This window comes from Ochotona princeps, chromosome 3 (assembly GCF_030435755.1).
Source record: "Ochotona princeps isolate mOchPri1 chromosome 3, mOchPri1.hap1, whole genome shotgun sequence".
Lineage (NCBI taxonomy): Eukaryota > Metazoa > Chordata > Mammalia > Lagomorpha > Ochotonidae > Ochotona > Ochotona princeps.
Window position 1 is genome coordinate 4,378,809 of NC_080834.1, and position 19,201 is coordinate 4,398,009.

Below are 19,201 nucleotides of genomic sequence, written 5' to 3' on the forward strand. Positions count from 1 at the left end.
GTGATGTAAATTTTTGCTGATGGTATGTTGGAGCTTTTAATTGATCGGGATGATAGTCTGCTGGCTCTGTCTTCAGACCAGAGAGGGTATACCTAAGAAGCTGTTGAACTTGACTGGACAATAAGATGCTGGACTCTATGTTTGGTATATGCTTGCAATGGGGGAATCTCAACTGAACTTGAACTGTGGTTATGCAACAAGGTGGAGGAATCCACCATGGTGGGAGGGTTTGGGGAGGGGTGGGGAGAATCCCAGTACCTATGAAACTGTGTCACATAATACAATGTAATTAATGAATTTAAAATAAAATTAAAAAAAAAAAAAAAAAAAAAAGAAAATTTAAATGTTTAAACATCTTTAAAAAAAAAAAAAAAAAAAAAAAAAAAAAAAAAAAAAAAAAGTAAATACAGGCCTCTGTCAACATTCCAGCAACGGAGCCTGTGCTAAGCGATCTGGATGAACTCTGCTCTGTGATAATCGCGTGGGATTGGGTTTGATTTCAGCAGGGACTCAGCGGATTCAGTGCCACAGAGATTTTGCTTGCTATTTCTCCAGATTTCATCTCCAACATTAATGTTGGTGGACTTGGAGTAGAATGATAACAAGGACAAAGAATTATCATCACAAATCTGCAGATTTGCTCCCAAAGCACTTCGTTTTAACACATGGTTTCTGTGAACGGAATTTGTTAGCTGTACTTTTACCCCACCATCCCCTTCCAATTTGAAATGCGTTTAATAATTTCAAGTTCATTGACTGGATTTTCTAATTAACAAGGCGAAAGTTATATTCCATGCCACTCAAGAGAAATATTTCTGCAGAGAAATCATTGTGTAATTGAGTGGCAAATAGGAATTAACAAAAAAAATCAAAAGATAAATTGCTAATTCTTAGTCTCCACTTAGAAAGCACTTTACACAAATATTTTCAGCATCTTCATGCTCAGGTGAATGTTAGCAGTTCTTGGGAACGTACAGTCAGAAAGTACATGTTTAGGGGACAAAAACAGCAACAGACAATTAGACATCATCAATATAGCACTAAATGGGCCGTATTCATGGCTTCAAGGGTGGGAAATGTTTGCCTCTCAGGTCATCAAAGGACCGTAGAAGCATTTGTTCTGGCCTGTCAAGGCAACTGCAGGGAGAACCCAGAACACAATAAATTGTAACAGGCTAACATTTAAGTTGATTTTCTATGGCAGAAGAAAGCTTCCCCACCCTTGTTAGATACAAAGAAAAAATCCATTCCAAATAATTCTCTGAATCTGAAAGGAAAGGAATGGTTGGTTTGGAGAGAACATAGTATTGTCGTAGTTTAAAAATGTATACCTAGGGGCATCACAGTGGCTCGATTGGCTAATTCTGCACCTTCAAGTGCCAGCAACCCGTATAGGCAATGCCTGTGTGTACTGGCTGCTGCACTTCCCATCCAGTCCCCTGCTTATGCCCTGGGAAAGAGGCGGAGGATGATTCAACTCCTTGGCCCTCTACAATCACATGGAAGACCCAGATGAAATTCTTGGCTCATAGTCTCGAATTGGTCTACCTCAGGCCATTGCAGCTATTTAGATGGAAGTTTTTTCTCACTGGCTCTCTGTAAATCTGTCTTTCCAATAAAATCAATGAATCTTTTAAAAGTGCATATCTAAATTCTTTGATGCATTTCTTTGCAGAGACAGAGTCTGACTTCCTTCCGGCTGAGTATGAACTGTGTTTAGCAATTCCCTTTTAATGAGTAGAATATGGCAGAAAGGATAGTGTGTCATGTCCAAGACTAGATCACACAACAACATCAAAGCTTCCTTCTTGCTCTCTTTCAGACCACCTGTTTGGCAGGAAGTTGGCAGCCATATTGTGAGAACATTCACGCAGCTCTGTGGAGAGATCCCTGTGGTGACAAACTGGGTCTGTCTGCCAACAGCTAGCGGGGAACTGAGGCCTTCTGCCAACATGGAAGCGGAGTCTCCAGGCCAGCCAAGCTTTCAGATGGCTGTACTTCTACCTGACATCTTGACTACAACAAGCATACGACAGGATTCAGGCACTGAGCAACAACTAGCTCAGGACCGCACTCTCTGATGGAGGGAGCGGTTGAGATGGGTCTGCTTCCCCCTGACCTGCTCCCTGAAGATGCTTTGCAGTTGGTGTGCTGCAGGGAAAGGCAGCCTCACTGATCTGAGGCTCTACACAAGAGATGTGAGTTTGGGTGCTGTTGAAGTGGATGGGTTGTTTAAAAAACATTTATTTTTATTGGAAAGACAGATTTTCAGAGAGAAGGACAGACAGAGAGAAAGATCTTCAATCTGCTGGTTCACTCCCCGAAGACCACAACAGTCAGAGCTGAGCCTATCTGAAGTTGGAAGCCAGAAGTTTCCTCCCAGTCTCCTACATGGGTGCAGGGTCTCATGGCTTTAGATCATCATCTGTTGCTTTTCCAGGCCATGAGCAGGGAGCTGGATCAGAAGCGGAGCAGCCTGGGACTCCTACCAACACCCAGATGGGATGTTGGCATCAGCAGGTGGAGGATTAGCTTGTTATTCCACTGTGTTGGCCTATGAATGGATTTTTTAAAAATTTATTTTGTTTTTATTGTAAAGGCAGATATGCAGGGAGAAAGATCTCCCATCTGCTGGTTCACTACCCATGTGACCACAACAGATGGAGCTGAGCCAGTCTGAAGCCAGGAGCCAGGAGCTTTTTCTTGGTCTCCCACATGGGTGAAGGGTCCCAAGACTTTGGGCTATCTTCCACTGCTTTCCCAGGCTATAAGCAGGAAGGTGGATGGGACGTGAAGCAGCTGGGACATGAACCGGTGCCCACAAGGGCTACTGGCATATGCAAGGTGAGGATTTAGCCAGCAGGCTATTGTGCCGGGCCATCTCCCTGAATTTTTTAAGGCACTATACCAGAGAGCAAGGAATTAGGGAGATAAGACACCTTAACAGTCTATGTGGATATTTGTCTCAGGTCCTTGGATGAAAGGCAACCTGTGCGTGAATAAAGTGTGGTTCACAAAGACCTGCAGAAAGCGGCTGTAATGAGATTGAGCACTGCAGAGATGGAGATAACAAGTGCGGGAAAACCCTGGAGTTTGTTCTCGCTAAAGTTGAAAGTCAGCTATTCAGCTGAGACCTCAGGAAATAACATGCTTGATAAGTAAAGACGATGTTCTAGAATAATGAGCATGACCTAAATCTAGGGACAAAATACAAATATATCAGCCAAAGCATGCATAACATCAAGATTCATGAGATTTTAACTGCTAGACTGAATAAAATCCAGAATGCATCATAGAAGAATCCAGATTCTGCAAAATGCAATAGGATGCCCAGTGTATCATACAAATTATTAGACATGGAAAAATTTCTCAATTTCTAATTATTAGAAATGCATGCACCATGCCCAGAAGAAAAGATAATGTTTCTGGTGTTGAAAGTAATAAGTAAAGAATTTAAAAGAGCTATAAATATGTGCCAGAGAAATTAAAAATAAAGATGGAGGCAATGAACACACAAATGAAAACATCCGAAGTAAAAGATGAAGAAAATGGAAATTCTCACACAAAAAGTGCAGCTTCCAGAATGAAAAATTCACTATCTTTGCTTAAGGGAAGACTGGGTACTGTAAGAAATGCAGCAGTGAATTTGAAAAGAGATGAAGAAGAATTTATTTCTTTTCAGACCACATAGAAACAAGATGAACAGAAAAGAATCGTGTCTATGTGATATGAAGAGAAAACATGAATTTGTCTTGCACATGAAGACACTTTTGATTTCAGTGCAAATTGAGTATTTCCCAAATCTGATGAAAATTGTCAAAGTGGTACTACAAGAAACTTTAGTGAATCTGAATTGGCGCAAAGTCCAAGGTAAACAAACAGAAATTTAAGAGCCAAACTTCTAAAAAGCAAAGAGAAAGAGAACAAAAATAAGAAGAAATAAGGGGCAACAGGGCATATTGAACAGAGGTCTAACAATAGAATGCAAATTTCAAAGCACTGATGAGAAGAAAAGCAACTCACTAGAATTCCACGTCCAGTAAAAAGCTTTGAAATATTTGATGCAATATCTAATTACAGTCAGAGAAAGTTTTATTAGCCACTGAAAAAGTAATTAGACTCCTGCTCACCCCTAAATCAACTTGACATATTTGACACTTACTGAAGAAATTTTTCAGGTTACTACAGGGATCAAATTCTTTCCTATGGCCCAAATGATCTACAAGGCAGATCAATTGTATTAGAGCTACTAATTTTTCAGCTCTTTCCCTCTGTATCCATGTTTTTTTTTTGCCATGTTTGTAGCTTTAGTGATCACTGATTTGTTTATATACACTATGTATAATATATGTATATATGTGTGTATATATTTGTTTCCTAGAACGGCCTTGCAACTTTCTTTGGTCAGCATAATGCAGCATAGTACCAGGGCCTCAGGAAACCTCATTTCCTGGAGAAAAGCATGGTTGGGGTAGCCGGGGGCATCTGCTCAATGAGGAGAATCATATACAACACAATCTTTACCTTATTTTACCCCAAGCAAGGCTGGGCTAATCAGTGAGTTACCTTCCAACTTCAGCCATGAGAGCAAGTCTAGGTAACATCAATAGTTACCTGGCCAGTGTGTAGCTGATTACTAACATACCAACAGTGCAACCCAGAGCAACGGCCACCCGCCAGACACTCGTCAGACACACGTGTTAACTGTCGCCTGTCTCTGAGATATCGTGTTAGTTATGCAGCGTTGATGAGGCAGCAGCTGATTGGTATGATATGGCTCCTGCCTTCATCTCTGATTCACGTCCCAGAATGCCTTCTCCGACCATGGCCTACTCTACACTGATCAGCTATATTTTAGCCTCCAGGTCTTTGTCATGTCTGGAATGTTCTTCCTGAAGACATCGGCCAGAATAAGAGCTTTAGGGTAGCTGACAACTCAATCCTTGCCTAGAGGAAGGAGCAAGCATTTAGACCTCCTCCTACCAGAAGGCAGTAGAACCCTGCTGCTGTGAGTGAAGGCTGACATCCACCAGCCCAGGGAGACTTCCTAGTCAGCCTACTGGGATGTGTGAAGGATTCCACATTGAGACAATTGCTGTAAGGCTGAGGAACATGCTGTAGACACTTCATATTTCCAATATAATTAGAAGGGTAGGTTGGCCAGGAGTGATGAGGAACATGATTACCCGGATGTCAACTGACAGGCTGCCTCGCTAGGAAGAGAGGGGGCAAGGTGTGTAGGCTTGACAACTGCCCATGGAAGGTGTGGTACAAGGGATGGCAAGGATGAAACAGCTTTGTGTTGTTGTTTTTTTTAAAGATTTATGCATTTACAAAACAGAGTTACGGAGAGTGGGGAGTGGGAGAGAGAGATCTCCCTTGCTGTTTCTCAACATCTAGAGTTGGGCCAGGCTGAAATTGGGATCCTGGAACTCCTCCCAGGTCTCCTATGTGGGCGGCAGGGGCCATCTTCTGCTGCTTTCTCATGTGCGTTAGCAGGGAGCTGATCGGAAGTAGAACAGCCTGGACCCACATGTCATGTCAGTATCACCAGCGCCTTAGTTCAGCTGCACAGCTGGTCACCAGGCCTGGTCTTTAGCCCAGGAGGCCAAGCAGGCCTTTGGTTTAAGCTTAACACATTGCTGGATTGTTGCTTTAGAAAAGTTACTTTTAATTCTTTGAACTTCAGTTTTATCATTTGCAAAATGGGGTTTATATGCTGGTTGGTCGGGTAGAGGTTCAGGTGATTTTAATCCTATATGTAACACGTATAACATGTGCTCACTAAATTGTAGCTACCAACTTCTTCCACTTGCTCTTCCTCATTACTTTTCTTGAATTTTAGAGCAGGTAACTGTAGAATCTACTGACAAGATAGATGCAAGACTCCAGTGCAATGCAGTTAATGGGGACCGGGTATACTTTAGGATATATGAGCTATAAATAAGTATAATCAAAACTTTCCGTGTTGATCAAAAGAAAACATAAGATTTTTTTCTCTGGTATATTCAAGTCACAGTGTAACTTAAAAAATAACATCATCTAATTCCAACACATTTTTCAGCCTATTATTCTATTTCTGAAATAGTTGGGGCATGTAGCACAGAGCGCTGTTCTAGCAGTATAGGAACAACGATGAAACAAGTAGGGAAATGTTGATGATTGCTAAATTTGAAGAGGGGCATGTGGGATTCGTCATTCTATTCTCCCAGCCATTATTAGGAATGTTTGACAATATTCACAATAAAAATAAATTTAATTTAACGACCCCATCATCTGCTGTTTACTAAACCAACTTATATTCCAGACCTTGCAACTGCAGGTGAGGGCCAGAAAGGAGAACCAATTGCATAGACCAACGAATGCTTTGATTCTTTTCCAGGCTTCAAAGGCAGTCCAGGTTATGGTTTTCAACAGAACTGGCAAGCAAGTCTCGGTTCCCCCCGCTCACACCCTTCATATCTGACAGACAGTTTGTTGAGTCCGTTCTTAGTTCTCGTATTTCTGATGCAGAAATGCTAATCCTTTTAATCCCCATTGCTCTGGCAGCAGCTCTCTCTGCTCAGTTATTGCAGTTGCCCTTCTCAGGACCTTTCTCCGCTCTGGTCCAACTTTCTTGAGCTGCAATGACCAGCCCTGACCCACTCAGGTGACACACAAGCATAAAGGACAGCCAGAAAGAGAATTTCAATGAAGGAACTATGGAAAGTAGATGAAAACAGGATTTAGACAGTAAGAGAAATTAGAGAAACACATAGAGTGTATAAAGATCAATCTGTGTTAGAAAAGACAAAAATGATCCTCAGTGTAACAGTTGGCAGATGAAAGTTTGGAGAATAGTGATTTTTTTAAAAAGGATTAAATTAATTATATCACTTCTAAGCTCCAAACTACAAATGGTGCCCATCCCGTATATAATAAAACTGACGGCATCACCAAGGCCAGTGAGCTGATCCCAAGCCCTGTCTCCCACCATATCTCCATCCCCTTGTTTGTTTGTTTGGCTCCAGCTACACCGACTTCCTTGCTGCTCTTGGGCACAACTGCCCCATCTGAGCCCAGGGCCTTCATCCTTGCTGTACTATTTACCTGCACCATTCTTTCTGCCCCTCTCCATCGCCCCCAGCCAATTCCCTTCCCCATGTTTCTGTACTTCCCTCAGCCCCTTGATTCAATATCCCTTCTTCAGAGACTTGTCTTCATCAGCCAGTCCAGGTCTTTCCGCTTTGTTCTCTGCTTATCAGCTGTACTACTACTTCTTCCTGCACTTAGAGGATGTGATGTTTTGAACTGGTAACAGCTGACTCTTCTTCACATCTCGCTTTGTGCCTGACGATGGGTACCAATCATGATTTCTGTGCACGCATGCTTGCCGGTTACTGGTGGAAACTCTTAGACTAACGGGTCTGAGTTCAAATGCTACTGCTTCTTCCTGTGGCTGATGCTCAAGCTGATTCCACGGGCCCGTGGTCCCCTGATTTGTGAGGCAAGGTAGAAGCAGGAGTCCCCTGGGATTATCTTGGATATGCTGCTAGCTAATTCATACAAAGTGCTTGAAACACAAGGAAGAACAACAGCCTGTGCTGAACAAGTATTAAGATGATTGTACAATATGGCGAAGGGGGAGAGACCAGCAGCAGCAGCACAGGAAGCCTTTCTTGAGCAGGAAGAATTTTCCTTGAAAAGGTGAGTTTGGTACTCTGGGGAGTCTCATCTACTCTGCCACAGTGTGGTCCAAGGACAAGGAATCCACCTGCCAATGAGAAAGGTGACTGCCTGTGGCGGGCAGGAGAGGATTGGAGGGTTTTGTCTTTTCAAGGTTAAGGGACATGATAATAATAATAATAATACAGCTACCATACTCACCATTTCTCAATGTAGCACGTTTGCTCAGAGTATGTGTTTAAAAGTTAATACCTTCATCTGGGATATACTCTCTAAAGTTTTTTTTGCCTGGTACAAGTAAGTATAAAATCATTCACATTTTAAAGGTATTAAAGAAGCAAAAGGGAAATTGTGACATTGCAATTTCGTTATAGCTACAAGTTAGTAGTCCCAAAGGTTATTTGACTCTCCACGAAAAGGAAATTCCAGTAAGAATGCACACAGATTACTGTACACATTTATTCTAGATTTTCAGAGCACATTATTGCTGGTAATGCCTGTAGCTACCTATGAAATGTTGAGCTTTTGGTAAGAAAGAATAAGGTCTCTTTCTGAGGTTGACTAGTACAAAGATGATCCTCTGTATAAAGTAATGCAAGCCATAAAACATGAAGTCCACCTAAGAATTAGTTATGCTCGGTAGACCAACAGAGTAGTAGTTGATGACAGGTGTCGGCAGCCAAAATAAGGGCAGAGAGACTCTTGACAAGTTGGAAAGTACCAGAAAAACTGTCCACATCAAGCGACGGAGACATCACAGCACGTAGCTTCTGGTTGAAGCCCACTATTTCCTGTTCTTGACACTGCAGACAAGAATTCTTTGAAGGTGTGGAGCAAACATTCTTTCTAAAATGTGACTGCTTTGGTAGTTAAACGTTATAGTGAATTAGAACACTTACAGAATACTTCTTCCAAATAAAATTACTTTTCAAGCAGTAGCAGTTGAGGAGGAACCTTGTAAGTCACACTTATTACTCAACGTCTAGGTGGCTCCTTCTGTGACCGCTGGAGAAGCCCCAAGGGAGAAACTCCTGGTAAGACACAGTGACCTGTGAAATGCTGAAGTGCTTGAGGAGACGGTATGATTCTTCTCTTGCGGGTTCTGAATTTCGCGCGTTGGGGAGCATCTCCTCGCTCTGTCCTGGCAACCTTGTTAGTGGTGCGCTTCGGTGAGCAGAGTGGTCCTCACCTGCTTAGTTGTCATTTTGGTTATCCCGGCTTGACTTTGTTTCCTTTTTTTCTTACTGCCTTTAAAATTTCTTCCAAAATATTTTATTATTCTTATTTTTTTAAATTGGATGGTGTAAGCTGCCTCAAATCCTCCATAAAATGAGATGGATTTAGCTTAATTAAAATCTGGCGATTTCATTAGCATAATCCCTTTGACTGTCATTGCAGCCTAGGGAAGTTGATGCTATTAGAATTTATGTTTTACACATAGGGGAACTAAGACTCAAAAAGGTACAAAACTTGCCCGAGACCCATATAGTCACATTATTTTCACTAGCCTGTGATACATGACCTCATTTCTCCAACCAAAAAAAGTATATTTTCTTACTGTAATATCTTTAAGAATGAGTTATTACTGAAATCACAACGTTGGACTTTGTTGTAAAGTATCACATGAATGAGCAAACATAAAATACTTTAAAATTGCAAAAGGAAGGCATGAGGCGAGTGGGACAGTTTTATAAGAATTATACGTGATTGTAAAAGTTTTGGCAGTTGGGGAAGACACAGAAGTTTCTTTGATCAATTTTCTCATTCTGGGTATTTTTTTTTTTTTTTGGCTTTAAATGAAAGGTATATGAGAAGGATAAAAGTTACATACAAGTTTTGCTCAGGGGTACGAGAATGGATTATTTGACCTAGACAAGATGAGGATGTGTTTTAAACATGTACTCATTACACATGCCACTGTAAGGAGTCACCAGAATGGTTCTACGCTCTGAGTGGGGCGGCCAGGCTCAGTCATGCAGTAAGATGCATTTCCTGGACAGCTTGCAGGTGGAACACATGTGACCAAAATGCTCACAGATCCTGAGAGCCAGGACCATTGCCAACTTCACTTTCCACTACAGAACTCAGACTCTTTGCTTCTTCAGCTCTAACACTAAGCCAGGAAAATGGCATCTTGTCCAGAAACCCTAACCAGCTGTTTTGTGGATGGCACAACAGGGAAAGTCTGTGCAGTTAAAGAGGTGGCTCATCTGTGAACCCAAATATAGCCATAACACAACCCACTGAGCATCACCCGTTATTTACACTAGTATTCTATCATCAGTTCCCATTTTGAATTTCAGCACAAGGTGTAAAGTTTCTATACACCTGGTGGTGGTAAGTACTTGAATTAAAAACGACTGTGGGGGGCTTGGCAGCGTGGCCTAGTGGCTAAGGTCCTCGCCTTGATCCCATATGGCTGCTAGTTCTAATCCCGGCAGCTCCACTTCCTCTCTCTATCTCTCCTCCTCTCAGTATATCTGACTGTGTAATAATAATAAAATAAATCTTTAAAAAAAAAAAAAAAAAAAAAAAAAAAAAAAAAAAAAAAAAAACGACTGTGGGAAATGGCCAGCGATGCTCTACTTCAGTGTCAGATTCAAGTCCACACTTTGCAGGATACAGTTTCCTGACTGAGGGGACAACTTACTGGTCTCAATGACAGTCCCCACAATATCTTCAGGTCTCTGTGGATAATCACTTCCCAGCTGTCAGGAATGGACCCCTAGACAGCTTCATTGTCTTTTTCCTGTTTCAGTATTTCTATGCACCTTGACCTGGTGAATGAGAAGCGAGGCAGGAGCAGTTGGTCCATTTGTTGTGTGCTTAACCTGCTTTGGGGACAGTTTGAATACATTTTGCTGAGATCATCTAGCTAGCAAGTTTCTGGGTAGGACACTGAAGCCTGCAATGCCTCATACTAAGAGGCACAGTTCAGTTCCTACCTTGGGAAGTTTCCAGGGGCCACACTGCCAAAGAGGTGCTGCAAGTATATACTAGTTCTAAGAATTGTGTCACAGTGATCAAAACTGAATTCCTGTGTATTTCAGTGTCCTGTGATTTGTTGTATCAGCACAGACAGCCCTGTTGGGAAAGAACTTCTTGACCACATGCTGAACAAGCATACAATATTGTCTGGAATGGAACAGATTATGTCTCTACACTGAACACATTGGCTTCTTCGACTTGCCTGGTGTGAGGGGGGCTCCTCCTTCAGATTGTCATCCAAGTCCACGCCAACTCTGCCAAAAAGAACAGAGCACTGGTAAATACTCACTGTAGAAGAGATAGGATAGTCTAGTTTGTCAGATCACCTGGCGCCAACAGGATGTGAGTTGGAGAAGAAATTAGAAGAACCTCAGGTGGAGTTCTGCGCTGATGGAAACACACACCCTGGACTCAGCTCAGTGGAAGGAGCCAAACACCAAGAGCAATTCCTCATTCCTGCCTTGCCCAACAGAAGCAGTGCCCTGGGAATCTGGGATGGGAGTCATCAGGAAAAGGAGCTTCACTGCCCTTAAAGCCGGGATCCTGAAGGAAAGGAGACCTGGTACCCCAAAGGGGCCCACAGACCAAACAGTCTCTAAGTTGTGTGTGGCCAGCTTGAGCCAGGGTTCCCTGAGAGAGAATGAAACCTTTTTCCAGATGCTCACGGGTTGCTCATAGGGTGGACAGTCATGAGGCCTGAGGCTTATGCAATCTGGGGGTGGCTGGGTGGCTCTTAAAGGAAAGTAACAGCAAAAGTCCAAGTACAAAATCAGGAATAAAAGTGACTGTTCAGAAGAGCCAAAAGCTACCTATTTTTACAAGCTGGTCAAACCCAGGAAAAACGTGTGGGGTTTGCATTCATGGGCTGACACAACCGTAGAATCACTTTTTCCTCCCTGATTTTTATCTGTATTCTTGGGTTCTCTGTCTGATCCTGGTTATGTGTTACTGAGAATGGGAAGATGTGGGAGTTTGTCGTGTTGCAAGGCTGAGGGCCATGGAAAGTGACTTCCTTACACCGACACCCAAGCTCTGCATGCGGCACTACTGAGGGCAGCACCCCCAGTAGCAGAATTTCTGCCAGGTTCCATTTCAGGCCGTTTCCACCAACAATGCACCGTGCACCCACTACTGTGCCCACTTTGTTCCTGGGTTTATACCCGAACTTCCCTTTTGATGCAGCGTTAGTCAAAACTGAATTTTGCACATCCTGAGAGGATTTTACAGAATCACCTCTAGGTGAGTGTATTTTGAATTTTGCTCATCCTCCACTATCCACAGACTTGGGCTGCCACATTCCCAAGGACACATTGGTATGTACGCCAGGCTATGCACGATTCCCGGGTGGCTGGCAGTGACTGTGGTACACACAAATGTACCCCACCCCCTCCAAACTCAATGCAGTCCTCATTCAATTTCCCCTTAGCTGAAGTCTCTCCAGTTGCCCACAGCCATCTGACCAGAGAAGAAAGTAAGAGAGGAAGCTGTAACGGAAAAAAACAACAGTTGAATGCAGCTATGTTTAAAAAATATTCCTTTTGCAAATCTTACAAAAACATAGGACCCTGGGAACATAGCACTGGGGCTCTTCCCAGGGCCCTGGAGGGGTCTGTGCAAGTGAGAGGCCTTCAAGGCTGAACTTCCTGTCCTGCCCACCTCTGGGTGGGGGCAGGGAGCTGGGGTGGAGGAGGCCTTGCCTGTTTTCTAGTCTTCAAGCAGCCTTTGCTATGAGGCTACCTTTGCCAGCCCCTTGCATCTTGCAAGCCCTAGCTCTCTCTCTCTCACACACACACCCTCTAAGAGCTTGCCCTGGGCCTGTTCTCTGGAGGAGGATCCCCCCGGTGGGGTACAGTGAGCCTGTGACAGGAGACCTAAAAGAGGGAAGATGAACCTTGCTTAAAATACCTTGGATTCTTAAAAAATTAATGTCCTTTGGGTGAAGGGCTGCACCTCTGACTGGTAGCTTCATCTGTCTGACCCAAGAGCAAAATGGAAAGCTCTCTGCAACACTGGCCTGCAGGTACCGGGGAGAGATCTCAAAGAGGACTAGTCTTGGATTTGATCCTTTTTCGGGGGCAGTAAGGGGAGGAGCAGAAGAGGGGAAGGGGAAAAGGGATGGGCAAGTGGAAGGCCAAGGAGGCTGGGGGCAGGGAGGAGAGGAGGGATGATTGCAGAGGAGGTGGGAATGAAAGGACAGTAAATTCAGGTCTCCATTCCCACCCCATCCCTGCCTCCCTGCCCCAGTGTGCTCAGCAGGCACCTCAGGTACAGGTGGGCCTGAGTCCAACATTGGTCCAGCAGGGCCTGCACAGGTGCGTATGAATCACTCCAGTCCTGTGCACACAGACGCTGGGAGCCTCCAGGAGGCTTCATCCCTGGATGAACCCAGAGTCTCCAGTCTGGAGGGCCAGTGGGCACCCAGACCTGCAGATTTGAACTGTAACTTCCTTGGCTGCATCAGCTCGGGGTCCTTTTCCAGTTCTCTGTCTAGAAGTCTGGAGAGAAGAGAGGGAGCCTGCATCTGAAGTTGGAGGCAGGACAGGGATTTCCTCTGCTGCTGAAGCCCTCTGCCCCACAGCCCCTGAAGGAGATGCTACAGGTGTGAAAGATCTGGGCAGCCAAGTGGACTCGGGTGTGATGTCATGGATGGAGCGCTCCAGTTCTTTATATGTTACAGCATTGCCTGGCTGGGCTGAGAGCAAGGCCTCTCTTCCTCCTCCCGTGTCCTGTCTGTGGGCAGCTGAGGATCTGCCTTGGGGTCAGTCCAGAGCAGAATGGAGAACTTTCTCCTGGGGTGTCATTGGCCAGCCCTTGCCTTCCCATGGCATACAACGTGGGAGGCTTCATGACAATAGAATCAAATCATTATCAGAGTTGAAGTGCCACAATGGGAGGGCTTGTGATTGAAGCTCCTAGAATGCCAATCTCGCTGCAGGAGGTTGCTGGGCTCCCCGTCTCTATTGTGAGCCTGCGGGCCTCTCTAACACTGCCCTAAGTGGTCCTTGTATTCTTGAGTCTTCTATGTTGACTGATGCGGTTTTGTGTCTATGGCAATGCATCATTGTAGTGTTGTACCATCTCGCTTCTTTTAGTTTGTAACCTGAAAAGCAAAGTTCATAATCTGAAAGCCAAATGTATTTATTTATTTGCATTGAGATTAAAGATAGGGAGGTACATATAAAATGTAATGCAGACATGACAGAAAGGCATGTAATAATGCAGGCATTTCTTTATTTTCCCATGAACCCTGCATGCCCACTGCCCATGGCTCATGGTCCCTACGGCTGAGTTTCTGCCTTTCTCAAGTGCTAACCACACTGAGGTGGACATGCACCGGTATTTTCACTCCACGTCCCCAGGATGGCATAGTCATGCCGGCTGCCTCTGTATCTTATTCAAGAAAGCATGTCAGCTCCAAAGCAACATTATTGCAGAGTTAACCATGCATAAAAGATTACTTACACAGAATAGATTTTTAGGAGGTTATTTGAAAGAAGACATGGTATCATCATACTTTGTAGCATCCTAGCTGCTCAGGTGAGAGCTCAGGGATGTAGGATGAAGACCCACGTCCTGAGGTGACAGGCAAGGCTCTGGAGCACCTCTCTTTCAGTCTTACGCTATGCTTTTGGCTCTTCTTACTGGACATCAGGTCTGGTAACTGGACTTACCCCAGGCCCCGTTGCTGACTCTGAGTTCTGGTCATGCTTTGTTCTGCTAGTACCTGCCTCTTTCATGGAATGCTCCTCCTCCTCCCTCCAAATTCTAGGCTGCCTATGCCCTCTGGGCATCTATGGTTCTGCCATTTTCCGCAAATTTCTACTCACTGCCCCTACTCTACTGATCCCTGCCTTAGCTCATCTGCCATGAACCCTTCCTCCCTTCCTGGGTCTTGTCCGTCATGTAAACTGGACTGAATAGCTATATGCTGCCACCTCTGTTGTGTGTCCTGGAAGAACTCCCACCATGAGCATCTGTGGTCACCTGCTCCAGTTATTGCTACCCTGTCCTGCCCTTTGTTCTTCTGTCTAGTTACACACAACTATGCAAGGCACACCACCATACTGTATTATGTGTCAACCCCAGCTGGATTCTGAGGGCTTCAGAAAAACCTTGACTGCTGACATCTTGGAGACACCCAGTTACTAAGAGGGTGGTCTGGACTCTGACAGCCTGGGCGGAGAAACAGGGCTCTGTTTCCCACTTGCTGTGTGATCTGGATCACTGACGGGGTCACGCTCTTCGTGTCTTTAGAAACAGGGATACTAAGGGCCCTTCTTCACAGGATTGTAGCAAGGCATAAAAGAGAAGATATTTGCAAAATATTTAGCTTAGGACCCAATACTTGGTGATTTCATGGAATGCTAGCAGGTGTTGTCAATTCTAAAACTTTGGTTATAATCCATACTTTTAAATCAGTTGTGCCAGAGTTCAATTCTGCTGTGCCCATTAATGTCAGAAATAAATCCTTCATAGTCTCTGCATGGTTCTGCACTGGGCAGCCCTTGAATTCACAGCCAGAGTCACAACTGAGCCACAGGGCCTGGCCTGTGCCCCGCAGGAATCTCCATTTCCCTACTCAGCCATTGCTTCTGCTGGGGGGCGGGTAAGCTATTGGACGGGGATTTATTTATGATTTGTTAATAGACTTGGGCCTAAGAAGGCAACAAGCAAGGAAAATAAGATGTCTGAGATGAAAGGAAGGAAGAAAACAGAGCTGGGCTGAACGAAGAGAGGACAGCGAAAAGGAAGACAGGAAAAAGAAAGGAACACGTGATGATAACTAAGAAAACTGGTTAAAATTGGATGTCGTGTTTTGCATCCTTGTTGTGCCTTTTACTTTGAAGCAAGTCAAGCGCTGCCTCTGTGGTATCCGAATGGAAATGAAAAGGAGTTTTGCACATATTCCCAGCTGTGCCCTTGAACATCTCATTCGGGTTCCTCATTTACACGGAGAACCCAGCTCCATTTGCCGAGTGAAACTCATCTCTTGGGTACCATAATGCAACCCCTTTCCTGGTGTATCTCCATTCTTTGGAACGTTTTATTATGACATATTGAAATCTCGGGGTGCTCCCATATCCAACCGCTGCCGAACAGAATGCTCTGAAGTGCTTTTCTCAGTTCCTTACCTTTCTTCCCCTCTAAGAAAAACTCAATGGTATGAAACTTAACTAAAGCTTCACTTTTCCCATTAAAGCCAACAAAACCCATTCTGATTCTTATCAGCAACCCAGGAAAGCAGTGAAATATCACAAGGTCTTAGTTTCATTGTGTGAATTGCAACCATCCTAAGCATGGTTTTGATTTTTTTTTTTTTTTTTGAGATCCCTGTCATTGGGGGTTGGCTGGTGAGGAGGAGAACTTATTTCCTTCAGGATCTGTATTTGATAACTAGATGCTAAAAAATGACATTTTTATTAGGGAAAGAGAGACTTGATATTGAGCACATAAATACACCTTGACAAGGGAGGAGTCTGAGACAGTGCTGAGCTTTGGGAACTATTATGTAGCCATTGGATTACATGGCATAAAATCTAGTAACTGTCACACCATATCGTTTGACTAAGGATTACAGAAGCTTGTGCATAGCCCAAACTAATCTAATATGGTTAGTAAGTCTTAATTTTACATGCATTTTGCGAAAACAAGAAAATGAACTAACTCAAAGAAGTGGGGAAAGTCATATCAGTTCATTTTGTTTTTTCACCGTGGCGGAGTTGTTTAAGGCTTTGAACCCTGGAGTCAGGGCCCATGTGTTCAAGTCTCATTTCTATCATTTACTACATGTTAAACTCAGAGACAAATTCAGTTCTGTAAATATCAGTGAGCAGGAATAAGCATCCCTGCTGGAGTAGGGTGCCCAACTGTCTTGAACTAATGAAACTGTCCAAGTCTTCTCCAGTTTCCACGAGTACAAATCCTCGGCCCACTGAGCGTGGCCTTGAAGAGCCATTACTCCTCTCCTATAGATTGACTTTACTTCCCAGTAAGAGCCTCCACTTCATACAGGAAAACAGCCCAAACTCAAAAGGTGCTGCAGGGCTAATTTGTCTCTAGTGGGTAGCAACGTGGAAAGCTGACGTTGCCACATTCACCACGCGAATGGTCAGTCTCCGCGGGCCCTGAGCTTCAGCTGCACCTGCAGGACACTTCCTACAGAGGCTTCTTCTGCTTCAGTTTGCTTAGTGGCAGGAGGAAACCATTCAGACCCCCTGACTGGAAGTGGCCAAGCATCCCAGTACAATCCTCTTCTCCATGCTACAGGCAGACTGTTAGGAACCACCCATTGTCCTCTCCCACCCCGAAGAGCACACCTCTGAGATTCATCCCCTTTTCCCCATCACCGCAGTCTTAATGTGAAGTCCAATGGACTCGGTTGGACCATTGCAGTGGTCTCCTAAGTGCTCTACGCTCCTTCAGTTTCTTGATGTCATACTATACATGCCATCAGTGACATCTGCGTTTCTCCTATAACTGTAGAGCTGGAACACATTCCATGAAACCTTGCTGGACTGATGAGTAACAAAAAAGATCTGGTCTCTCTTAAATTCTGTGCTGACAAAAGTTTACCTGACATATTAAAATGATTAAATGATTCGCAATATTCAAATGGCATTATTTTCGGGGGTTAGACTAGTGGGTCTCGGTTAGTTGATCTTATCACTCACCTTGTGTAACTATTTCCCTTTATCTCAAAAGGGAGAAATTAGCAGTACATTTTTCATGGGGCTCTTGTGGATAATGCGCAGAAGGAGCACATTACAGAGCTTGATATCAAGAAAGTGTTATAAACGGTATCTGCTGCTGTTATGTTGGGGTTGTTGATAATGTTGTCTTTGCTATCAAACCTTGTGAATTCAGATTTAGCTGCAGAGGCCAGTGTTGTGGCTTGGTTTACTAAGCTGTTGCTTGTGAGGCAGGCATCTCATACAGGTATTGGTTCAAGAGCTGGCTGCTCCACTTCCAACCCAGTTCCTTGCTAATACACCCAGGAAAACAACAGTAGATATATCCCCAGTGCTTGGAACCCACATGGGAAATTCAGAAGAAACTGTAGGCTCCTGGATTTAGTCTGGAGCAACCCTGGCCTTTGAGGTCATTTGGGGAGTGAGCCAGCAGATGGAAGATTCTCTCTTTTTCTCTCTGTCTCTCCCTCTTTCCGTGTAAATATGCCTATCAGATATATGAATCTTTTTAAAAAAAAGTTTAGCATTTAGTTTCTGTCTATATCTCCAGTAAAACAGTTCTGTCTCAACCTGCCTCAGATGTTCTAGAGTAAGAGTGTCCAGGTGTTTCTGACTCCAGGGGTGTGTGTTTACAAGGGAGGTTTAGGAATGCGGTGTTCGAGGTGTGCTCTGGCTGCACAAGGGAGCCGCACAGCTGCTGTTTACATGTGTCTAGGAATGTAGAGACACATCTGGGAATGCAGAAGTATGCTGAAAATGTTATGGTCTTGGAAAGATAAACATCAGTAAACAAGCACACGTGAGAGGCACGACTGCAGATCTACATCTTGTACTTGACGGTTGGCAACATTTCCCCGAAGTCCAGAGTGCTAGCTGATGCCAGGCTACAGATAAGAGCCTGTTAGAGATCATGTTGAGCAACATGTGGTCTTGTGCCTAAGATACTGCTGGAGATGCTGTGCCCTTTATCTGACTGCTGTGCTTTGACTGACTCCATCCCTGATCCAGCTACCCTTTAGTGCAGACCCTACGAGGCACGGACAATGGCTCAGGTAGTTGGGGCCCTGTCACCCCCATGGGAGACCTGGGTGGAGTTCCAGGCTCTGGACTTGATCACGGCACAGCCCATCACTGTGGGCATTTGATCAGAGTGAGCCAAAGGATAGGTGCTCTCTCTGTGTTTGCCTCTAAAACAAATTAACAATGAAGTTAAAGAGAAACTGTATTGAAAATGCACACTAATTCCTTTTGACCCAAGCTGCAAGAACACTGACACCCTTTGGTGCTAAGACAGATGTAGTAGTTTATCAAGGCATCTGGTCTTTGTTCCCTAAGGCTTCACTCTGGGTACCCTGCCTGCGTAATTAGGGATTCAACAGAGCTAAATGCACAGCCCCCCAAAAAGTCTACACTTTTTCCAACTGGATTAGCTTGTCTAGTGTGGTACCAGGTGGCATGTGTTCTCAATGTCAGAGTGAACATGTTGTACTAGGGAAAAAAGAAATACATTTTATTACTGAATATAAAGTAGTTGGAGAAGCATATTTTATTTGTTGGTGTGAAACCAAAAGTGGTTGAAAAATACATCCCAGCCTGTCAGGTGTCTGGGTGAGAAATGGAAAACTTAAAACCTGAAAAACCACTGTGGTTTCCTCACAACCAACCAAATAGAATATTATGAAACTGCCCAAAGCACATCTCCTCCGGCCCTGAAAACCATCTCAAGCTACAAGGCACTCCAGGTAGAGTTGGGACCCAGACCCCACTGTCCACTAAAGACCACGCTTGGTGTGCAAGGTGGGTGGCGATCTTGTGTTGCTGTTCTCTGATGTATTCAGGCCTGTCCGGGAAACCTGGGA

General features: G+C 44.2%; 1 protein-coding gene across 1 annotated transcript in view; it reads right to left on the reverse strand.

The window, feature by feature from the left end:
* The window catches only part of SLC9A9 (solute carrier family 9 member A9), a 574,162-nt gene that overhangs the window by 116,640 nt on the left and 438,321 nt on the right, over window positions 1–19,201 (reverse strand). The window contains exon 13 of the mRNA XM_004597757.3: window positions 10,856–10,907. Within this exon, the coding sequence (XP_004597814.2) occupies window positions 10,856–10,907 (52 nt within the window). The remainder of the gene's footprint in view (window positions 1–10,855; window positions 10,908–19,201) is intronic.